Source organism: Cervus elaphus, chromosome 5 (genome assembly GCF_910594005.1).
Source record: "Cervus elaphus chromosome 5, mCerEla1.1, whole genome shotgun sequence".
Taxonomy (NCBI): Eukaryota; Metazoa; Chordata; class Mammalia; order Artiodactyla; family Cervidae; genus Cervus; species Cervus elaphus.
In genome coordinates this window covers 29,852,249-29,872,078 of record NC_057819.1, presented here as the reverse complement: position 1 = coordinate 29,872,078, position 19,830 = coordinate 29,852,249, and the positions used below count along the sequence as shown (strand labels likewise).

Below are 19,830 nucleotides of genomic sequence, written 5' to 3'. Positions count from 1 at the left end.
CGCTCAGTCGTGTCCGACTCTTTGCACCCCCATGAACTGCAGCATGCCAGGCCTCCCTGTCCATCACCAACTCCTGGAGTTCACCCAAACCCATATCCATTGAGTTGGTGATGCTATCCAACCATCTTATGCTCTGTTATCCCATTCTCCTCCTGCCCGCAGTCTTTCCCATCATCAGGGTCTTTTCAAATGAGTCAGCTCTTGGCATCAGGTGGCCAAAGTATTGGAGTTTCAGCTTCAGCACCAGTCCTTCCAATGAACACCCAGGACTGATTTCCTTTAGGATGGACTGGTTGGATCTTCTTGCAGTTCAAGGGACTCTCAAGAGTATTCTCCAACACCACAGTTCAAAAGCATCAATTCTTTGGTGCTCAGCTTTCTTTATAGTCCAACTCTCCCATCCATACATGACTACTGGAAAAACCATAGCCTTGACTAGATGGACCTTTGTTGGCAAAGTAATGTCTCTGCTTTTTAATGCGCTATCTAGGTTGGTCATAACTTTCCTTCCAAGGAGTAAGGGTCTTTTAATTTAATGACTGCAATCACCATCTGCAGTGATTTTGGAGCCCAAAAAAATAAAGTCTGACACTGTTTCCACTGTCTCCCCATCTATTTCCCATGAAGTGATGGGACTGGAGGCCATGATCTTAGTTTTCTGAATGTTGAGCTTCAAGCCAACTTTTTTACTCTCCTCTTTCACCTTCATCAAGAGGCTCTTTAGTTCCTCTTCACTTTCTGTCATAAGGGTGGTGTCATCTGCATATCTGAGGTTCTTGATATTTCTCCTGGCAATCTTGATTCCAGCTTGTGCTTCTTCCAGCCCAGTGTTTCTCATGATGTACTCTGCATATAAGTTAAATAAGCAGGATGACAATATACAGCCTTGACGTACTCCTTTTCCTATTTGGAACCAGTCTGTTGCTCCACGTCCAGTTCTAACTGTTGCTTCCTGACCTGCATATTTAATAAACATCTGCCGTGTACCTGATTTTGTGACATAACTCCTGTCTCAAAAATCTGGGGAGTGGGATGGGTGGTGAACCCATCTAAATTACTTATAACCTAATGCAGCCAATGGAGTGATGGAGATGCCCACCTAATCCAGGATCCCAGGGGAGAGACACATAACTCAGCATGGAGATTTCCAGGTTTTCAGGAGGAAATTATGTCAGAGCTGTGATCTCACAGGTACATGGACATTAGGAAGGAAAAGGAGAGGAGAACATGGAAGCAAAAGTATGAGGGCAAGAAAGAACCTGATGTGCAGGGGGAAAGCAGCAGAGTGGAGAGATGAAGGACAGGAAACAGACAGCAAGGTCCTAAAGGTCAGGCCATGTCATCTGACGTGATGAAAAAGAGCTGATACCATCGAGAATGGGGACGACATGACATTGTCGTATTTGGAAAGAAGTCTGAATCTAAGAAAGAGGAGACCAGAAAGAGTAAGACCAATTACAAGGCAGGTAAAATAGCTCCAGTGAAAGTCATGAAGGCCTTAAATAAAACAATAATAGTAGGACTGGGAGAGGGGCCTGAATTGAAAACTATTTTAAAAAGATCAGCCTCTGCTATGAGGGAGGAAAGAGAATCATTTTAATAACCACAAAACATACATTCATCTCAAATGTAACCATTTAATGCAAACATTAATCCAGTTAAACCATTTTATGAGGTCAGTGTTACACTGATACCAAATTCAGAAAAATACATTCCAAATAAAGAAAACTACAGACTATAGACACAAAAATCTTTTATCAATTCAGTACCAGCAAAGTGAATATGACTAAGTACAACTAAGACCCCTGAATTAGAAGAAAACTTTGTCAACCTGATAAAAACCCATAGCCATCATCAGATGTGGGGTGAAAATCTAGATCCATAATTCTCTGGGATTGGGATGGTATCAAGGGTGCTTGTGCTCCTCACCTCTAATCCGAGTCTTATTGAAAAGACTAGCTAATACAATGTGGTAGGAACAAGAAATAAATGACATAGAGGCTGGAAAGAAAGAAAGAAAACTGTCTTTACTTTTAGTTTCTTAGGGCTGCCATAACAAATACCACAAGGTAATTTTTGGGAGCTGAAGTCTAAAATCAACCTATTGTCTGTGATCCTTCTGAAACTCCTAGAGGGAGGATCTTTGTCTGTCTCTTCCTGTCTTTTGGTGGAGTCTACCAATCTCCAGTATTCCTTGCCTTGCAGCTTTTTAACTCCATAATCTGTCCTAATCTTCAGAGGATGTTCTTTCTGTGTGTCTATATCTTTGCATGGCCATCTTCTTATAAAGATATCAACCCTATTGGGTTAAGGTCCATCCCAGTGACCTTGTCTTAAATTAATAAAATCTTCAAAGACCCTATTTTTAAACAAGGTCATATTCACAGGTACTAGGTGTAAGAACTTCAACATATGATTCAAAGGGAGATGCTCAACCCATAATAAGATGACATGGTTATATATATATAGAAAACTATAAGGAATCTGTGAAAGATCTATTAGAATTAGGAGTCAATTTAGGTAAATCAACAAGATTAGTACACAAAAATTGATACTATTTCTACTTGCTAGGAACACACAATTAGAAAAAGAAGTAAAAAAAAACACAATTTCATCTATAGTATCATTTAAAGACAAAAAAATATATTTAACTTATGAAATATTTACCTATTTCTCAAAATAGGTACAAATCTGTATCCTGAAAACTACCAACCATTGCTGAGAGTAACCAAATATCTAAATAAATGAAGGGACAGGGAACAGAATATGCTCACAGACTGAGAGCCTTGATATTATTAGGAGGTCAAATCCCCACAAATTTATCTGTAGATTTAAAGTAGTCATAATAAAGATTCCAGCATGCTTTTTGGGTAGAATTTGAATGGCTGATTGATTTATCTATAGTCAAAGCAATCTAGAAAAGAAAAAGAACAAACCTGGAGGATTTAGGTTTCTTGATTTCAAGGCTCACTATGAAGCTACAATAGTTTGGATGGCACTGTAGAGACAGAAAAATGGAAATACAGATCCAGGGAACTGAATGAAGAGTTCAGATGTGGACCAACACACACATGTTCAATCGATTATCAATAAGGGTGCCAAGTTAATTCAATGGGGAAAGTAAAGTCTTTTCAACAGTTTTGGAACAATTAGGTATTCAAAGTGGGAAAAAAATGTAATATTTTTTCCACTTCTCTCCAAACCCAAATGTTAAGTTGAAATGGATCCTAGACAAAAGCTTAAACAATAAAAATTCCAGAAGAAAACACAGGAGAAAGTTGTATAAATTTGAGTAGGCAAAGATTTATTTGATAAGATGTAAAAACTTCAAACAGACTTCCCTGGTGACTCAGATGGTAAAGAATCTGCCTGCAATGTGGGATACCTGAGTTCAATCCCTGGGTTGGAAAGATCCCTGGAGGAGGGCATGGCAACCCACTCCAGTATTCTTTCCTGGAGAATCACCATGGACAGAGGAGTCAGGTGAGCTACAGTTCATGGGGTCGCAAAGAGTCAGACACGACTGAGTGACTAAGAACAAAACAAAAGCATAACAACTTCAAAACCCCTGAAATAAACATGCAATAACTCAGACTCCAAGTAAAAACACTTTCTTTACTAAAGATACCATTAAGCAAACAAGGAGGCTAACCATGGAATGGTTAGCCTAATGTTCTCAAATAATACTTCTGACAAAAGTCATCTTTCTATAGAGAGAACTCTTACACGCAGCCCAGTTGGTGGGGGAACAGACACTTGTATCAGTTTTCCAGGGCTGCCATAACCCCAGTAAACAGCCAAAAATACCACAGCCAGGATGGCTTAGACAACAAAGGTTTATTTTCTCCCAGTTTTGGAGATTAGAAGTCTGAGGTCACAGCATGGGTATTTTTGGCTTCTTTTGAGGCCTCTCTCCTTGGCTTACATGTGGCAGCCTTGCCTCCTTGCTGCGTCTTCATGCTGTCTTTCCCATCACTTCCCTATTGGTGTCTACAGGTGGCAAAACTAACCAAATCATAAGCTTAAAATAAATTAACTGTGTATCAATGTAATACAATGAATTATTTAAATTAAAAACAATCTCCAGTGAACTCTTCTGCTCATCCCATTCTAGCTACAGTTATTGCTTTGCTACTAGAATTGCTTTTATCAAGATCAGCAATAACCTCCATGATCCCAAATCCAGTGTGTTCTTTATCCAGTTCCTATAGATGCTACCTTACCTCCTTCCTTACCTCTAACAACTGGTATTACGTACTTTCTCCAGTTCTCCTGACAACATCTGTATTTATTACACCTCACAAGTCTGGGTCTTCTTAGACCCCTTTTCTCAATTGTTCTTCTCAACCCAAATGTTAGAAGTTCTTGAGGCGTCATATTATCTAGGTCTTCCAGAATCTAGCACAGTGCCTGATAGATATAGTCAATGTATGTTGAAAGAAGGAGGAAATAAAATACTGAAAATACAAGCCCAGAATATCTCTGTATCAATATAGTATGGTGATTCATGACCTGGAAAAGGGTATCTTTCTAGGATGTTAAGCACGGTACTTCAAAGTGAATTTATTTCTCTGTCTATTTATCCTAAAAATGATTTTCGTCAGCATACTCAAATCAAATTTATCCATGATGTAGTCCAAATCCTCTTTATGATTTTTTATGTTATAAAGGGTAATAAACATCCGGTAAGTGACAGAGCTATGATTAGAGCCAGATCAGACTGTCTTTACAGCCTATGTAGATAATTATGTGTAAGCATTTTTAAAGGAAAAGAAAAGTTGTAGTTTATTCTTAAAAACTCAGCTATGTATATTGTTCCAACTAACTACATTTTCCTTGAGAAGAAAAATAGGAAGCATATGACTTTAAACAATGCATAGCATATCACTTTAAAATGTGATGTCTAATTTTCTACAGTTTTTAAAAGTTGGGTAGTAATATTTAAATTTATGCATAACAATGGTTGCTTTTTCTTTCAAAATATGACCAATAGTCACCATAGTAACAGATACAGAGTCTCCTGTATGTGCCTCCTGGTGCTATCAATGTGAATAATCACACAATATTAGATTCAGAGAAAGGCAAAGAACAAATCCATAGCAGAATGTCAGGAGATAAGTTTTAATAATTGTAGTACTTTTAATTTACATTTAAATCTAGGAATATTAATATTCATTATTATGAAATAATGATAAAGGAAGTGTTCCCTTTTTTATCTAGATAATATGAATATTAATACAAATATAATTTGCATATGCATAGAAGAACAGACTGACCCATCAATCAATATCCTTTTATACTGCTCCATGGAGTTCAAACATCAGACAGACTTGTTACTGCAGAACCACCAGCAGAAGCCAAAACAGAAACTGTCTCTGTCACTTTGTAACTCATATGTATATATGAGATAATATATATATAAAGATAATATATAAAGATGTATATATAAAGATAGTGACCAAAGGCGGTGTAAAAGTCCTAAATTGTTAAACCCTTGAAGAATAATTTGTATAATAGATTTTTTGGAAGACATTGAAATTTTGATTATAAGATCTTTATCTTTTCCCTTGGTAGCTTTTTTTCCTTTCTTCTCTTTTTAGATTCCATATTCTTTCCCCTCTGTCCTCCAATAAGTTTTTGTTGTAAACATTTGAAAATTTTAGAGTGATATATACTCTTCCTCTGGTCAGAAAAGTCTTTAAGACCCAGGTCGGCAAGTCTCTAAGAAATCACGACTACTCTGATGTGATGTTCAGCTAAGTAGAATATTTCTGGACACAGGTTGTTTCCTTTAAAAGGAAAAAAAAAAAAGAAGAGGTTTGAATATGTAATTGTCTCCCCACAAGAAAGACTATGAGAATAGATATTTTTTTTCCTGGTAAAAAAGAGGCAAATTGGACATTGAATCAGCAAATGTTGGAAAAAGAATCTTGAAATCAACCAGGTAAACTTTCAGTTTTGCAGCTATAGAAACTGAGGACCAGACAGTTTTTGCTGAGACAAGTTAACTTTTCATTACTGTTAAAGTCACGTATCTAATTGTGGTATGACACAGAACTTCTGATTGTGGGTACTTACCATAGTAATGTGATGTTCCACAATAAATTAGTATCATGCACCAGCATTTGGTACACTGTAAAACAGTTTTGAATCTTTCAAAATTACATTACTAATGAAGTCTCTCTCCCAGTTTCAGAAATATAAGATACCTTTCATTTGTGAAGTTTTGTGTCTGATCAACTTCATGAGGTACATTTACATGGAGCAGTGGTTGGAAGCGCCATACCACATCAGCTGCAAACACATCATTTCAGCATCTGCAGTGAAAGGAATAAAGAAAATACCAGAAACCGCAGTTTTATTTATTTTTATTCAAGGATGCTGCTGCTGCTGCTAAGTTGCATCTGTCATGTCCAACTCTGTGCGACCCCATAGACGGCAGCCCACCAGGCTCCTCTGTCGCTGGGATTCTCCAGGCAAGAACACTGGAGTGGGTTGCCATTTCCTTCTCCAATGCATGAAAGTGAAAAGCGAAAATGAAGTTGCTCAGTCATGTCCAACTCTTGGGGACCCCTTGGACTGTAGCCCACCAGGCTCCTCCGTTGATGGGATTCTCCAGGCGAGAGTACTGGAGTGGGTTGACATTGCCTTCTCCGTTATTCAAGTATAGTTGATTTACAATGCTACATTAGTTTCAGGTGTACAACACAGTGATTCAGCTTTTTTATAGATTATGTGTTAATCACTCAGTCATGCCCCCGCGACTCTTTGTGACCCCATGGACTATAGCCACCAGCCTCCTCTGTCCATGGAATTCTCCAGGCAAGAGCGCTGGAGTGGGCTTTCATTCTCTTCTTCAGTGATAAACAAGATTTTTAGGTCATAATAAATAGAATCCATTTTTTTTTTTGAGTTCACGTTTGTTTATTGTTGTAACATTTTGTTTTGAACATCAAACACTGCACCAAAATATGAGCCATTTATCTTCAGACAGTTATCTTTGCCATAAAGTAATGATGTTGACAATTTCTGACAACTCAAGAAACGTATCAGTGGCACTGCTGTGTCTAATAATCAAATGTTATCATAGACCTGAATCCATTTTTATGAACTTAGAGTAATTATATTTTGTCTAACCTCACCAAGGAAGTTTTTTCATTACAGTGTTATGAATTAATTTATTATAAGAATAGAATCTCAGCCTGTATGCCTTAATTTTTTTAATTAAGTATAATTGATTTATAATGCTGTGTTAATTTCAGGTGTATAATGAAGTTATTCAGTTATACATTCATAAATATCTGTATTTATATCTATACATATTCTTTTTCACACTCTTTCCCCTTATAGGTTATTCAAAATATTGAGTATAGTTCTCTACTTGCTGGTTTTAAAATAGTGAATTGGTGTTAGACAAGACAAAAAATCATGAAGTGGTACGCTTGGTTCATTCCATGGCCATTTCTTTATTTTTTAAGATACTAACTCAGAGTTGAAGTCTAAGATTTCACATTAAAATTAATTTCCCAAAGCACATGAAATGCAAAGTGAATTGTCATTTTGTAAAATTACTTTACATATGAATCTTCATAAAACAGAGATCCTTCATATCCCATTTTATTTAGATCACTGGCTCTTAAAAGTTCTTTCACACAGGCAGCAACAGTCAGCAATTAAAACCACATCCTTTCACACACATACACATTTTAAATTTTAACACACAAACTTTAAAATCTAAAAGTAAAAAAAGCAAAGGATTTCATTTGACATCATACTTTGATGTCATGAAGAAGATACTCTCATAAAAGTTAGTTTCCAAAATGATGACATCTTGGATATAACAGATTGGCTATTAAATAGAGTCTTGTGAACCAACTGTTACATAAGATTTTTCTATTATAAGGAGTTAACTCTGTTTAAACCAGTCAAGCAATGAATATGGGCAGTTTGCCAGGCTTTAGAAATAACCTTGTAATATTGGCATGAGGATTTATTAAAAGGCAGATTCTTCACTGCTTCCTGTTTGGAAAGTGTTTACTTGGTCTTTTTTTTTAGCTCATCAAATGCATAAAATTATATGAATAATTTCACATAGGTGTGAGCTTAGACATTAGTCCAGCTTGACTCCTGTTTTCCACAATTTAGCTCTTTCGTTTACAAGCTCCCCAACTCTGACTGGCAGCCAAGCCAAAAATGAACTCCACATGGTTCTAGTCTTTCATTGTATCAAGAGCTGAAGTTCATTCATTTTTTCCTTCCATGAAGATTTATCATGGGTGTAACTGCATTTGGCTACTTCATGCTTTTGTTAATTTCACTTACCAGCTATTAAAAGATGAGTTAAACATGGAACTGCACCCAGGCAGTGTTAAGTGCTGCCATGGTGAGATGGGGCAGGGGTGGAAAGCACAATTTCTGCCATTGAAGAGTTTATATGAAGGGTACATCAACAAAATTAGAAGATGTAATCATTAATTTGGGGGCAGTGAGGTTACGGATTTGTCCTGGAAAGTTTTGGGGAGGATGAGACTTCCCCTGGTGATGTAATCTGTGGTGGCAAGTAAAGCAGAGGAGAGAGGGAAAGACTTTTTTGTTTAGCCAAAAAAATTACTTAGTATTAATGAAGATAATACATTAACGCCATTAATGATAAAACTCTCTATTGAATTAATAACAGCCTTTTGGAGAGAAAAAAAAAAAGATGTTAGCTTGAACTTCTTACTTCAGTGTTTGGATCGTGACTGGGCATCTTCGTGGCCTTCGGTACTGCTTGAACACTTTCTGTTAGAGACAGAGAGATGGTTGAATGCAGGGATTTGAGACAGACTTGCCAAGTTCAAGACCCAGCTCTGCTAACGACCACGTGAGTAGTCTTAAGCCAATTGCTTAGCCTCTGTGTTCTTACTGTTTCCCTATGAAAGTGCTAGTCACTCAGTAGTGTCCATCTCTTTGTGACCCCATGTAGCCTGCCAGGTTCCTCTGTCCATGGAATTCTCTAGGCAAAAATACTGCAGTGGGTAGTCATTCCTTTCTCCAGGAGATCTTCCAGATCCAGGGATCAAACCCAGGTCTTCCACATTGCAGGCAGATTCTTCACTATCTGAGCCACCAGGAAAGCCCAGCAAATACTGGTTAATAAACCCATCTCAGACAGAGAAAGACAAATGCCACAGCATATCACTTATATGTGGAATCTAAAATATGACACAAATGGACCTACCTAGGAAACAGAAACAGATTCTCAGACACAGAGAACAGACTTATGGTTGCCAAGGGCGATGGGCGGTGGGGGAGGGATGGACTGGAAGTTTGAGATTAGCAGATGCAAACTATTATATCTATATAAGATGAATAAACAACAATGTCCTACTGTATTCAACTTCCTGCAATAAACCATAATGTAAAAGAATATGAAAATGAATATATATATACATATATATGAGTCACTTTGCTATATAGCAGAAGTGTAAATTGTAAATCAACTGTAGCTCAATAAAATAAATTAAAAAATTACAGCCATCTCATATGTTTGTGGTGAGAATTAAGAAGTGAATAAACATGAAGTTTTTTTAAAATAATGTCTGGCACATAGGAGAGTTCACTATCATTATTTGATAAGTGCAGTATGTTAAATACTGGGAAAAAAGAAGCTAAGAAAAAAAAGTGAAACAGAAGAAGTTCTAGGTTGAGTTATCTGTAACTATGGAGTGAGCATGAGAATAGAAGCAAAGACCAGCACGTACGGGAATTGTGGTGCCTCCGAAGTGTGAGATCTGGAGTGGAAAGAAGAGCAGATGATGCCCACGGAGAAGGTTTTCTCCCGCAGGCAAAGGGAGGCTCAGATTTTTAGAGTAGCGATCAGGCTGCAATCAGCTTTGTATTTAAACAGATCAAGCTCATCTGAGGACAGTTTGCAGGAATATGAGTGGCCCAGGCAGAGGGCAGTCTTTGGGCACAGATAATGCTGGAAGACAGGTTGCATCAGAGGTAGACACAAACACAAATGAGGATGACTGGATGCACCAAGTCAGGGTGAACTCCCTGAGGGCAGGGATCCTGCCTTTTACCCACCTTGTGATTTCTTGGGACCAAAAACATCATCAGTGGTCTTGACAGATTGCTATCTTGGTCAAGTCCATGATAACTTCAAGGTCACTGCTAAATGAAACTGTCTTCCATGCAGAACGTTCACCATACCCAAGAAACTAGTAAGTCATCTCACTATCTTTGGTTTTCCTACTTTTGTCCTTCAGAAACTTATTTGAATGCATGTTATAGGTTTCCTTCATCACAAGTTGTCAGAACCAGCGACAGTGTAATGGCGATTTTATGGCAGGGTTTTGTCACTAAGAATCAGGGCAACAGACCCTTTTTTCCTTCAGATGGTTTCAAACGGTTCATTTCTCATATCTATAGCCACTAAAAAGGGGATTCCATCTAAGACGACTATGATGGTTTCCTTGACTAAATGCCTCCTTCCTGTAGGCTTGGGGCACTGTCCTTTTGATGTGAGACCAAAATCAGAATGACGTACTGTTTGTTGCTGGCAGTAGAATTTTAAGTTACATATTTCTGATTAGAGTGGTGTGGAGTTATAAAATAAACCCCCAATGCTTAACAGAAATGGATATTTCATAAGTTTGAAATGTCTGTTTGAAGTCATTCCACACCTAGCGCTGTGCTTGGTGGTGTGGAGGAATGGGAGTGAGAGGTTTAAAGTGCCGGCTCTGGAAGCAGGTACCCGCCTCCCAATTCTGACTTCAACACTCATGCAGGAAACTGGCCTCTGTTCACCAGTGCCGAAGGGAATCTCAGAGACAGAGTCTGGGTGAAGTAGAAAAGGATCAGCTTTATTGCTTTTCCAGGCAAAGGGAAACACCGCAGACTCCTGCCTTTGAAAACTGTTTGTCTCAACCCCGGGGGGATTTGGTGAGGAATTTTATAGCCGTGGTTTAAGGATGGAGCTGCTGCTAAGATGATAAGATCAGGGTGTGTGCAGGGCCCACACTCCTTTCATCTGGCCTCAGGAGGGTTCTTGATGAGTTTCAAGGTTATCCTATTGTGACTTTCTCTCTGGAACATCCTCCAGTTTGTGAGGGTTATAGTTCTGCACAAGAACTCAAAGATACTGTTATGTATATCCTTGAGGAGGAACCAGGACCCTGACCCAAGTCTGCACTATTGATTCTTGATTGCTCTTCCCACACCTGTGCATCTTCTCAATTATCTGGTTAGCGACTGTGAGAACGTGCCTTTTGGGACTCAGGTCATGGGTCATGGAGTCTGTTCCTTACACACAAGAAATGGGACAGAAAGGCTTCTTTGCCCAGGAACCCCACAGGGTTCTGCTCGGTTTCACTACTTACAAATATGTGTCTCTGCTCAAGTTACAAAACTTCCTGGGCCTCAGTTTCTCATCTTTAAAAAGAGGATTCTGTTAATATTTATGCAAAGCATTGCACCTAATAATCAGTAGAAGACTCCAATGTAGAGTGCTTCATTGTGGACATTTCGACTAAAAAAAAATAGTGATGTAACAACGATTCCCCAAGATGTAAATGAAAGTGTGCGGGTTACTCTGCTTCACTGACTTGGTGACAGTCGGTTCATACACCAGACCACACAGAGTCTGAAGGATGAGACACTTCTTTCCCCTTAGCAGAGCTGAGAACACTGAACGTGGGTTTACACAGAGATGATCATCTTGGAACAGAAATCTCGGTAGGCAAGAAGATAGTGATATTAGGACATGTTTTGAATTCTTAAAATATTGTTTTTAACAGATGCTCAGTTTAATCATTTGCTTCAATTAGCATGGATAATAGTGGCTAGAATAATTGGCTGGTTCTCACATTTTTCTGTCCAGTTTTATGTGTGTCTAAAATGTTGTTCAAGAAAGAAAAGAATGTAAAGAATCTTTTCTCTTACTGTCCATTGGGACAAAAAAATGGATACTATGAGTATCTTTTCACTTGCTATATCCCTTCCGATATGGATCTTGGGAATTAGAATTTCAATTGAAGACTTTTTCCTATCTGAGGGCTTAACAGGTCACTAGTTCCTTCTTGCCTTTGGGCTTCGAGTAACTTCAGCCAATCTAAAAACACCTTCGTGAAAGTATCAATGGAAATGCAAATCTGCCTTGTCATAGGATTTAACAAAAACCCTAGGCCAGGAACTTTGAATTAGAAACACATGAAGGGATACGCACAGGAACAGTGTGCATGAGCGAAGGCTAGGCTCTGACACCTAGAGTTCATCATGAATTGATTCTTCAAAGGGAACAACTGCGAAAACACTGTATTTCTTCCCAGCCCTGATGCTTTTAGTTCAGTAGCAATTGTGAGCAGGAGGAGAGGAATGATAATTCATTCCTTTTGTCTTCAAAGACGAGGAGATAGATTCTCTGACATAACTGCCCACAGATGGTGGAGGCCGAGACATTAGCTGGATGACTAACTTGGCCAGGGTAAACAGGATACTCAGGCTAGCCCACACTTTGGGTGGGCTTCCACCCCAGGCCAGCTTTCTGATGCCTTAGTCACCATCTCTGCCTCCAGTAACCCAGATTCAGTGTGGCTCAAACCTTTTATGGAGGCTGTTCCAGAAAGATAGCTGTCTTAGCGCTGTGTTCTTAAACACGTGGGAAAGTCTAAGTACCCCAGGGTCTCCCCCAGGGCGACCATGGGGAGGGCGGTCTTTGTGGAAAACTTAGGGTAACATACAAAAGCTTCCCATAGGAATGCTCTGGTCCAAAATCCAGGGACTCTAGTGTCACATGAAAAGCACAGGAGTCTAAGGAGAGCCCTGGGGACAAAGGTGATCTGTACTGATCACCCATAGGGTCGCCCTGGGCAAATTCTCCATTAATTCTCCATTTCTATGCAGTAACATGGGGAAGCTCTGGCTTTTCTTGAAGGACTGGTGGGAAGATGAAATGTGAAAATATATTTTAAGGTATCTAATAGTTCCTGGAACATGATCAATGCTTCACAGGGTAAATTTGAACCTAAATGATTCTCCTCTCGTGTTTATTTACCCTGGGTTGACTTTTATTTAACTATCAGTCCTTTTGAGTTGTCTGTGGCAGGAAAACATGCTTTGTACCCTCCTAGTTTTATGGAAGACCAGTAAAAGAGCATCCGGACAATGAACAAGCAGTGAAGGTGGTCCAGGAAGATGCGAAAAGCATCAAAGCCAACTGGACTGATAAAAATAAAATTTGGAAAATAAAACAATGCCTTAAAATGTCACACACTGCTTTAGAACAGAAGAGAGCAGGCACTTTTCTGACTATGACGATAAAGATGAGAGACGGCTGACAGTCATAATCATCATAGAAAAGGGTTATGGAAATTCCTTGAACTATCTTGAACTTCAAAAGCAATTGAGGTTACTTTAATGTTAGATGAGTTAAGCTCTATTTTCCTTCCTTCTAATCAACAAATACTTTTTTAAATGTTCATGAAGTCGGGTGCTGACGCTCTGGGCCTCTTTTAAAAAGGCTGGCAGCCAAGGAAAGACCGCACTTGAAACAATGATCGCAAAGTGAGAGGGTCCTTCTCTCATGACCTTGGAAAGAAGGGGGTCACTGTCTTAGGAAGGAAGATCTGTAGCCATGTCTTGACCCCTTTACTATGATTTGTAACCATGTAGACAGAAGCCTTCCTATCCTACACATGACTTCAGGCAAGAAAAAAAATGACATTTATTGACTCGGGGATATGACCAAGCACAGTGTTTGATTGCTGGTCTCATTTTTAGGGGATTTATCCCCGATTTAATGATTGTTAGAGATGCTACCGATGGAACTCTACAGAATAGTGGGAGGTTGGACATTCATTCTTGGCTAATGACAATAGAATTTTCTTACCATTTACAAATTGTTTGTGTACTATAGGTATTTTTCTTTACCTTGAGACCAATCCTTGGCCTCTTTTGATGTTGTTCCCATGATATCAAACAAATATTAAATATTAAAATATGGCTTCCACACATATTTTATTGTTTCCTTGAATGCAATACAATTCCTGATACTTGCATTAGTCAGTGATTTCCAAACTCCTTTTTTTCTTCTCTCTTTTTGATTATCAGTAGATCTTTTCTTTCCCAACCAAGATCACAACAGATAAAACAGAACTTTTGTGCTTGACTGGACAAATTCAGGGAGAAGCCTCTGCTCATCATCTCTTGCCAGCCTCCAAGGCACCTCTGAGTTGAGGCCAAGAAACTTGTCCTAATTCCATATCATCACAGAAGTACTGTTAAGTTTTAAAAGAATTGCCATTATTATCTGTTGCATCCTAAAGAATTCTAAAGCAAGTAGACGATGGAGTTAAGAATCCAATGGTTCTCTGTGTCTCCTGGGGGGAGGCGAGGAGGGGATGAATTGAGATAGTAGCATGGACATATATACATTACCATGTGTGAAATAGATAGCAAGTGGGAACCTGCCATATAGCACAGGGAGCTCAGCTCAGGGCTCTGTGATGACCTAGCGGGGTGGGATCAGGGGGCTGGGAAGGGGACCTTAGAAGGAGGGGTTGTGCGTGTACATATGGCGTATTCACCTTGCTGTACAGAAGAAACTAACATAGCATTTTAAAGCAGTTATACTATAATACAAATAATTCAGTGCAATTTTCTCCCATAAAGAAAAGGGGCAGGAAGAATTCTAGATTAAGGTTGTGCTGTTTGCTAGCAGTAAGGCCAGACTAGGTCCCTGGTCTCCCATCTCCCTGGGAAATGACCTTTGGCTGTGGTGGTCCTAAGGTGATCAGGGCTCCTGTCTCTTTGGGGCTGTGTCTGGCTTCATTCTCCCTTGAGTTCTGAGTCAGACCAGCACTTGTGAGATCTTGTAGAGTCTTTGTAGGCTTCACCATGACTGCCAAAAGGAAAGAGCAGCTTCACTGCAGTGGGAAGGCCACAGAGCGCCACCCCAAGGCCTGTCCTTGTCACGGTTTCTCTAGATCACACACCTCTAACTTCCCACCCCCGGACTCTCCATCCTCAAAAAGTCAGACTTAGGATCCTTGGGAGCAGGATCCTAACACAACCCCCTGCCATCTGCTTCGGGCAAGCCAGCCTTTCTGATAGCATTGCTACACTGGTAAAGGGTGACTGATCTGGACCAACAAAATATAAGGAAAAGTGTGTTTTTATTTTTCCAGGTTGGAAAAGTAGAGTCTAAATATATCCTGAAATAGCCAGAGAAAGCATGGTCATATGTTTCTCTGGGTGGGGTAGTTGGAGAAACTGGAGAGGAAAGGATGATTCTAAGATTACTTCATTTCTTTTGTTTCCTGCTAGAACAGTCTTTATTCCTCCTGTAATCTGTGGGCATTTACTTTGCTTACTCATGATACCCTCAGCTCCCAGCCTCATTTAAATCTATACAGAAGTGTTGGCAGTTAGTCATTTTGGAAAGTAGTGGATACTTAGGTAGATCATAGGGCTCTGAACTTCAGAAACTCATGTTCAAATCACCTGCCACTAAAATACTGAAACGTTCTAGGAAAAGTTTTAATATTGTTTTGCACATGTATGTGTGTTAGGATTAATTCAGAAGAGAGAGGAAGAAAATTTGCAATACTCTATTTTCTGAGCAAAATCTCGTCCCCATGGTTCCTGCTCTCCTGAGCGTTAAATGCCTAATTGAATGGATAGTTGACTTTAAATGTTATTTCACTTCAAAAAGAATTTAGTAGTGACATCCACCCTCCTTCCTCAAATTATGACTGCTCATAACCCAGTACCTTCTGGTATGTTCCTCACCAGGAATTTGTAGGTAGCACTCTCTGCATTCAGCCGGAGTGGGCACGCCTGCTGAATGTTTAAGAAAACATGAAAACCACAAAGAATGTTCCCAATTATTTTCTCCTGGTTGGTGGAACAGATGCCTTTCCTCAAGGAAAATGCTTTAGGCCAAAACAAAGCCACATTCATTCAGAATCTATTGTTTAGTAATTGTGCAGACTCTGGATTATATAAAATCTACTTTCAATGCAAAAATACTACTTTCTTAGGAAGAGTTTGTAAGCAGAATGGAGTAGAAGACAGGCGGAAGATACAGTGTTAGAACAAACTTTCCAAGGGCAAGAGCAGTTCGGGAGATAGCAGTTCAAGGACATTGGGGGGAACCCAGGCAATGCAGATGTGGACTTGGTCTGGTTTGGGGTCCTGCAGGGGCACCTGGCTGGCTTTACTTGTAAGGCCAGTCTTAAAGAAATCTATAGAATATGGATGAGGTGAAACCCAGAGCTGGAGGATTATTCCTGATCATCTGTAACTTTTCAAATACATCCTCCATACTGAAATTCTAGGGCAAATTTAAGTAACTCCAATAAAGAAACCTTCCAGTCAGTCAAGAGTGTTTATTTATGACCCCCTTGGGCCAGGCACTCTTCTGGCCGATATGAAATGATACAAAATAAAGGGCGATCCTCACCCTTATGATCTCTTGAAAGCAAACGGATCGAATTTGCACACACACACACACACACTATGTGGGTGGTCATCAAACTCAACTATATAGGCATATAACAGCCTTATTCATTAATAGAAAAATCATGATTAGAAAATTAAATGTACCAAATTAGAAAAATTGGGGAGTAATTAATTTTATTACAAATAGATTAAAGCATGTTCATAAAACATGTCTTTTATATAACGAGTCTCATTAAGCCATTAAAACTGGGAACACTCCCTCACCCTCCCACAAATCTACAGAAAACTCTTGGAACCTATTATTTATTGCGCAAATATGGATACACACCGGCCTTGAGGAGCTGCTGGAGTGAATACAATGAGAAGGCCTGTGTCCTGCTAAACTGTAACTTCTTCAAAGACTGGGCTTTTCTTACTGGCCTTGACATCCTGCACTCTGGATACAGAAGTGGTGAAGAAGTAAGAATGAAAGGATGGTCTAGGTGAGTAAAGATTCAAAGAGGAGATGCTGCTGCTGCTGCTAAGTCGCTTCAGTCATGTCCGACTCTGTGCGACCCCACAGACCGCAGCCCACCAGGCCCGTCCGTCCATGGGATTCTCCAGGCAAGAGTACTGGAGTGGGTTGCCATTGCCTTCTCCGAAAGAGGAGATGAACTTAGGAGAATTTTAAGAAAGAAAGAAGAGGACTAGGATGTTAAGTGGGTCCAGTGGGTTGGTCTCAGCGGGCTTCCAAGCTTAGGAAGAGGACCTGACATTTTCAGCCTGACTGAGGAAGGGTCTGCCCCTAGTTTGGTCCAGGGGCCATCTGAGCATCCCTGGATCTTTGTCAGAGCAGTTCTCCCCAGTCCTCATGGAGGGCCTAGCAGGGCAAGAAAGCAAAGCTACTTAAAAAGAAACACTGAAACTCCACGGTATTTTAGCTTATGGCTTCCTTGGTGGCTCTGCAGTAAAGAATCCACCTGTAATGCAGGAGACACATGTTCAATCCCTGAGTTGGGAGGATCCCCTGTAGAAGGAAATGGCAACCCACTCCAGTATTCTTGACCGGGAAACTCCACGGACAGAGGAACTTGGTGGGCACAATTCATGGGGTCGCAAGAATCAAACATGACTTGGCGACATCACCACCATCTCTGCTGACATCTTAAGGATCCATCCTTCTGTCTGACTCCATGTGGAGAATATAACGGAGTACATCCTGCCAGTTTGCATCCACTTGTCGACAAGCAGTTGGAGGCTATTTCTTCTTTGCCTGCCCTGGCCCTTGCTTGATCCTAATTTAAAGCAAATTTCAGGAGGCCGGAGACTTAGATCTGTTTTCATTTCTGCAGGCTTCGAACAGTGCCTGCCTCCGTAGGCATTCAGTCAACAGAGTGTTCGTTAAATGAATAAATGTGATTATTCTGGCCATTTGTCTTCGTTTGTCTTTACTTTTGGTTTTTCCACCCCCTCTCTTCAGAGAGTTGTTAACAGGAGGGAACGAAGTCCCTTCGTTCCATCAGCCCACAGACCCTGGCCAAGGGTCCCGGCCCAGCCCTTTGGGAACGGGGATCCCTCGGGAAGGAACAAGGAGTCCTGGCTCAGGGGCGGGGAAGAGGGAAGAGGCAGGAAGTTCTTCCCACTTCTTCTGGCTCCCGCGGCATCCGCAGCGCCCGGCCCGCCCGTTATTTGGGGCTCGGGGCGTCCGGGGAGGGGAGCTCGGGCCGCTCGGGCGCATCCCCGTCCGAGGCCCGGGGCACCCAGCACCCCGTCAGCGCTGGCACCTGCCGGACCGCCCGGCGGCGGCCCCGGCGAGCCGGACCGGGGCCCCCCCCGCCGCCACGAAGGTGGGGAAGGGGAGGGGACAGGCGAGCTCGCGCCGGCCTGCTGCGCGCCCGGGGCCCACTCGCCGCGCCGCCGGAGCGCGGGGGAGGGGACGGCGAGCGCCCCCCGCGCGACCCCAGTCCGACCTCCCGAGCTGCGCCGGGCGAGGGCGCCCGGGCCCGAGAACTCTGGTCGCGGGACCCGCATCCAGGTGCCGGATCCGCGCCGCGCGCCGGGCGAGGAGCGCGTCCCCCGGCCTCCCTGCGCCCGGCTCCGGGCGGCCTCGGCCTGGACCCCGGCCCCGCTCGGGACCCCCAGCCCCGGCGCCGCGCCCGCGCCTGGGTCTCCCCTCCCCCTCGGGGTGGGGGCGGGGCGGCCGCGGCGCCCGGAGAGCGCATCGATCGGCAGCTTTGTTATTGATCAGAAAGTGCCCGCCGCCGACCCGGCTGCCGGCCGGCCCCGCGCGACCCCCAACCCGTTGCGGGTGCCGTCCCCCGGCTGACAGGTGCTCCCAGCCCCTCGCCAGGGACTCCTCGGCGCGCCCGGCTCCCCGCGTCCCCACCCCCCTTTCCTCCCTCGCCTTCGCCCCCACCCCACCCCCACCGCCTCGGCACAGCGCAGGATTTGTTTAAACCTTGGGAAACTGGTTCAGGTCCAGGTTTTGCTTTGATCCTCGGCACAAACTGGAGACGCAGAAGAGGGCCCTCGGAGAAAGTCTTGGATGGGAGTATGTGGAAAGTGCCCCGCGAGGCTCGGCGGCCAGAGCAGGCGCGGCGCGTCCCGCCCGGCGCGGCCCTCCCCCGGCGGCGCTGATTCCGTCCCGGAGCCCCGCTCCCCCAGTGCCCGCCGACCGCGCGCCCGCCCGCTCAGCCCAATGCTCCTCTTCGGGCTCCTCCTGCTGACATCCGCCCTGGCCGGCCAGAGACCCGGGACCCGGGCTGAGTCCAACCTGAGCAGCAAACTCCAGCTCGCCAGCAACAAGGAGCAGAACGGTGAGTCCCCCCAAGCTCCTTCTCCCGCTCGCTTCCCGCGCCGCATTGTGCACCCGGGCGGGATGCACCCCGGCCCGCGCGGGGACGGACGCCTCCGCGCGCGTTCGCAGGCACCGGCTTTCGGAGGTTCCGCGGAGTTTGCAACTTCGGGAGCGGCCGCCGGGGCTCCAGCCCGGCGGCGTGAGTGTTTCTGCGGGCGCAGCCGGAGAGGGGACGTTCGGGGAGCCCCGGGGAACGTCGGTGCCAGCGTGCCTTGCAAGAACTCATGTTGCCAGAGTTCTAAGTTCAAGAACTGCCTCTAAATCCGAAGCCAACACGAATGAGTCTTGGCGTGTTTGACTTTACTCAGAGTTTTTTGGATTGGGGAGGGGTTGTCCCAGGACGTGTATCAACCTCATTAATTGAAGCGCTCTAAGTGGAAAGACATCAGTTAATCAATACATAGGAAGTAAAGCGGTTAAGAGGCCGTGTGGATGTTTTTAGGAGGTATTTAAAAAATGTATTTCTCTTGCGCTTTTTTTTTTTTAATATGCCTTTGTACTCTGAAGCTCTTACCTTTCTGGTGGTGTGTTTTTATATGCGATGGTGA

The 19,830-nt window shown here is 42.6% G+C and overlaps 1 protein-coding gene and 1 long non-coding RNA gene across 4 annotated transcripts in view; one reads left to right on the top strand and one right to left on the bottom strand.

The window, feature by feature from the left end:
- Positions 1–1,229: 1,229 nt before the first annotated feature.
- On the bottom strand, positions 1,230–19,017 carry LOC122694049. Of its 2 annotated transcripts, XR_006341087.1 has the most exons (4): positions 18,884–19,017; positions 8,723–8,781; positions 6,210–6,317; positions 1,230–5,789 (listed from the first exon to the last, which is right to left on the bottom strand). It is a non-coding gene; the product is annotated as an uncharacterized LOC122694049 (long non-coding RNA). The 2 variants fall into 2 exon arrangements; XR_006341088.1 differs by lacking the exon at positions 8,723–8,781 and having other exon boundaries at positions 18,884–18,997.
- PDGFC (platelet derived growth factor C) overlaps positions 18,162–19,830 on the top strand; it is a 242,579-nt gene continuing 240,910 nt past the window's right edge. The window contains exons 1-2 of one of the 2 annotated variants that reach the window (XM_043902279.1): positions 18,162–18,272; positions 18,902–19,241. In XM_043902279.1, coding sequence (XP_043758214.1) covers positions 18,971–19,241 — 271 coding nt within the window. In that variant the 5' untranslated portion in view covers positions 18,162–18,272; positions 18,902–18,970. Of the gene's footprint in view, positions 18,273–18,828; positions 19,242–19,830 lie in introns of those variants that run through there. The other variant, XM_043902280.1, reaches the window with a different exon arrangement.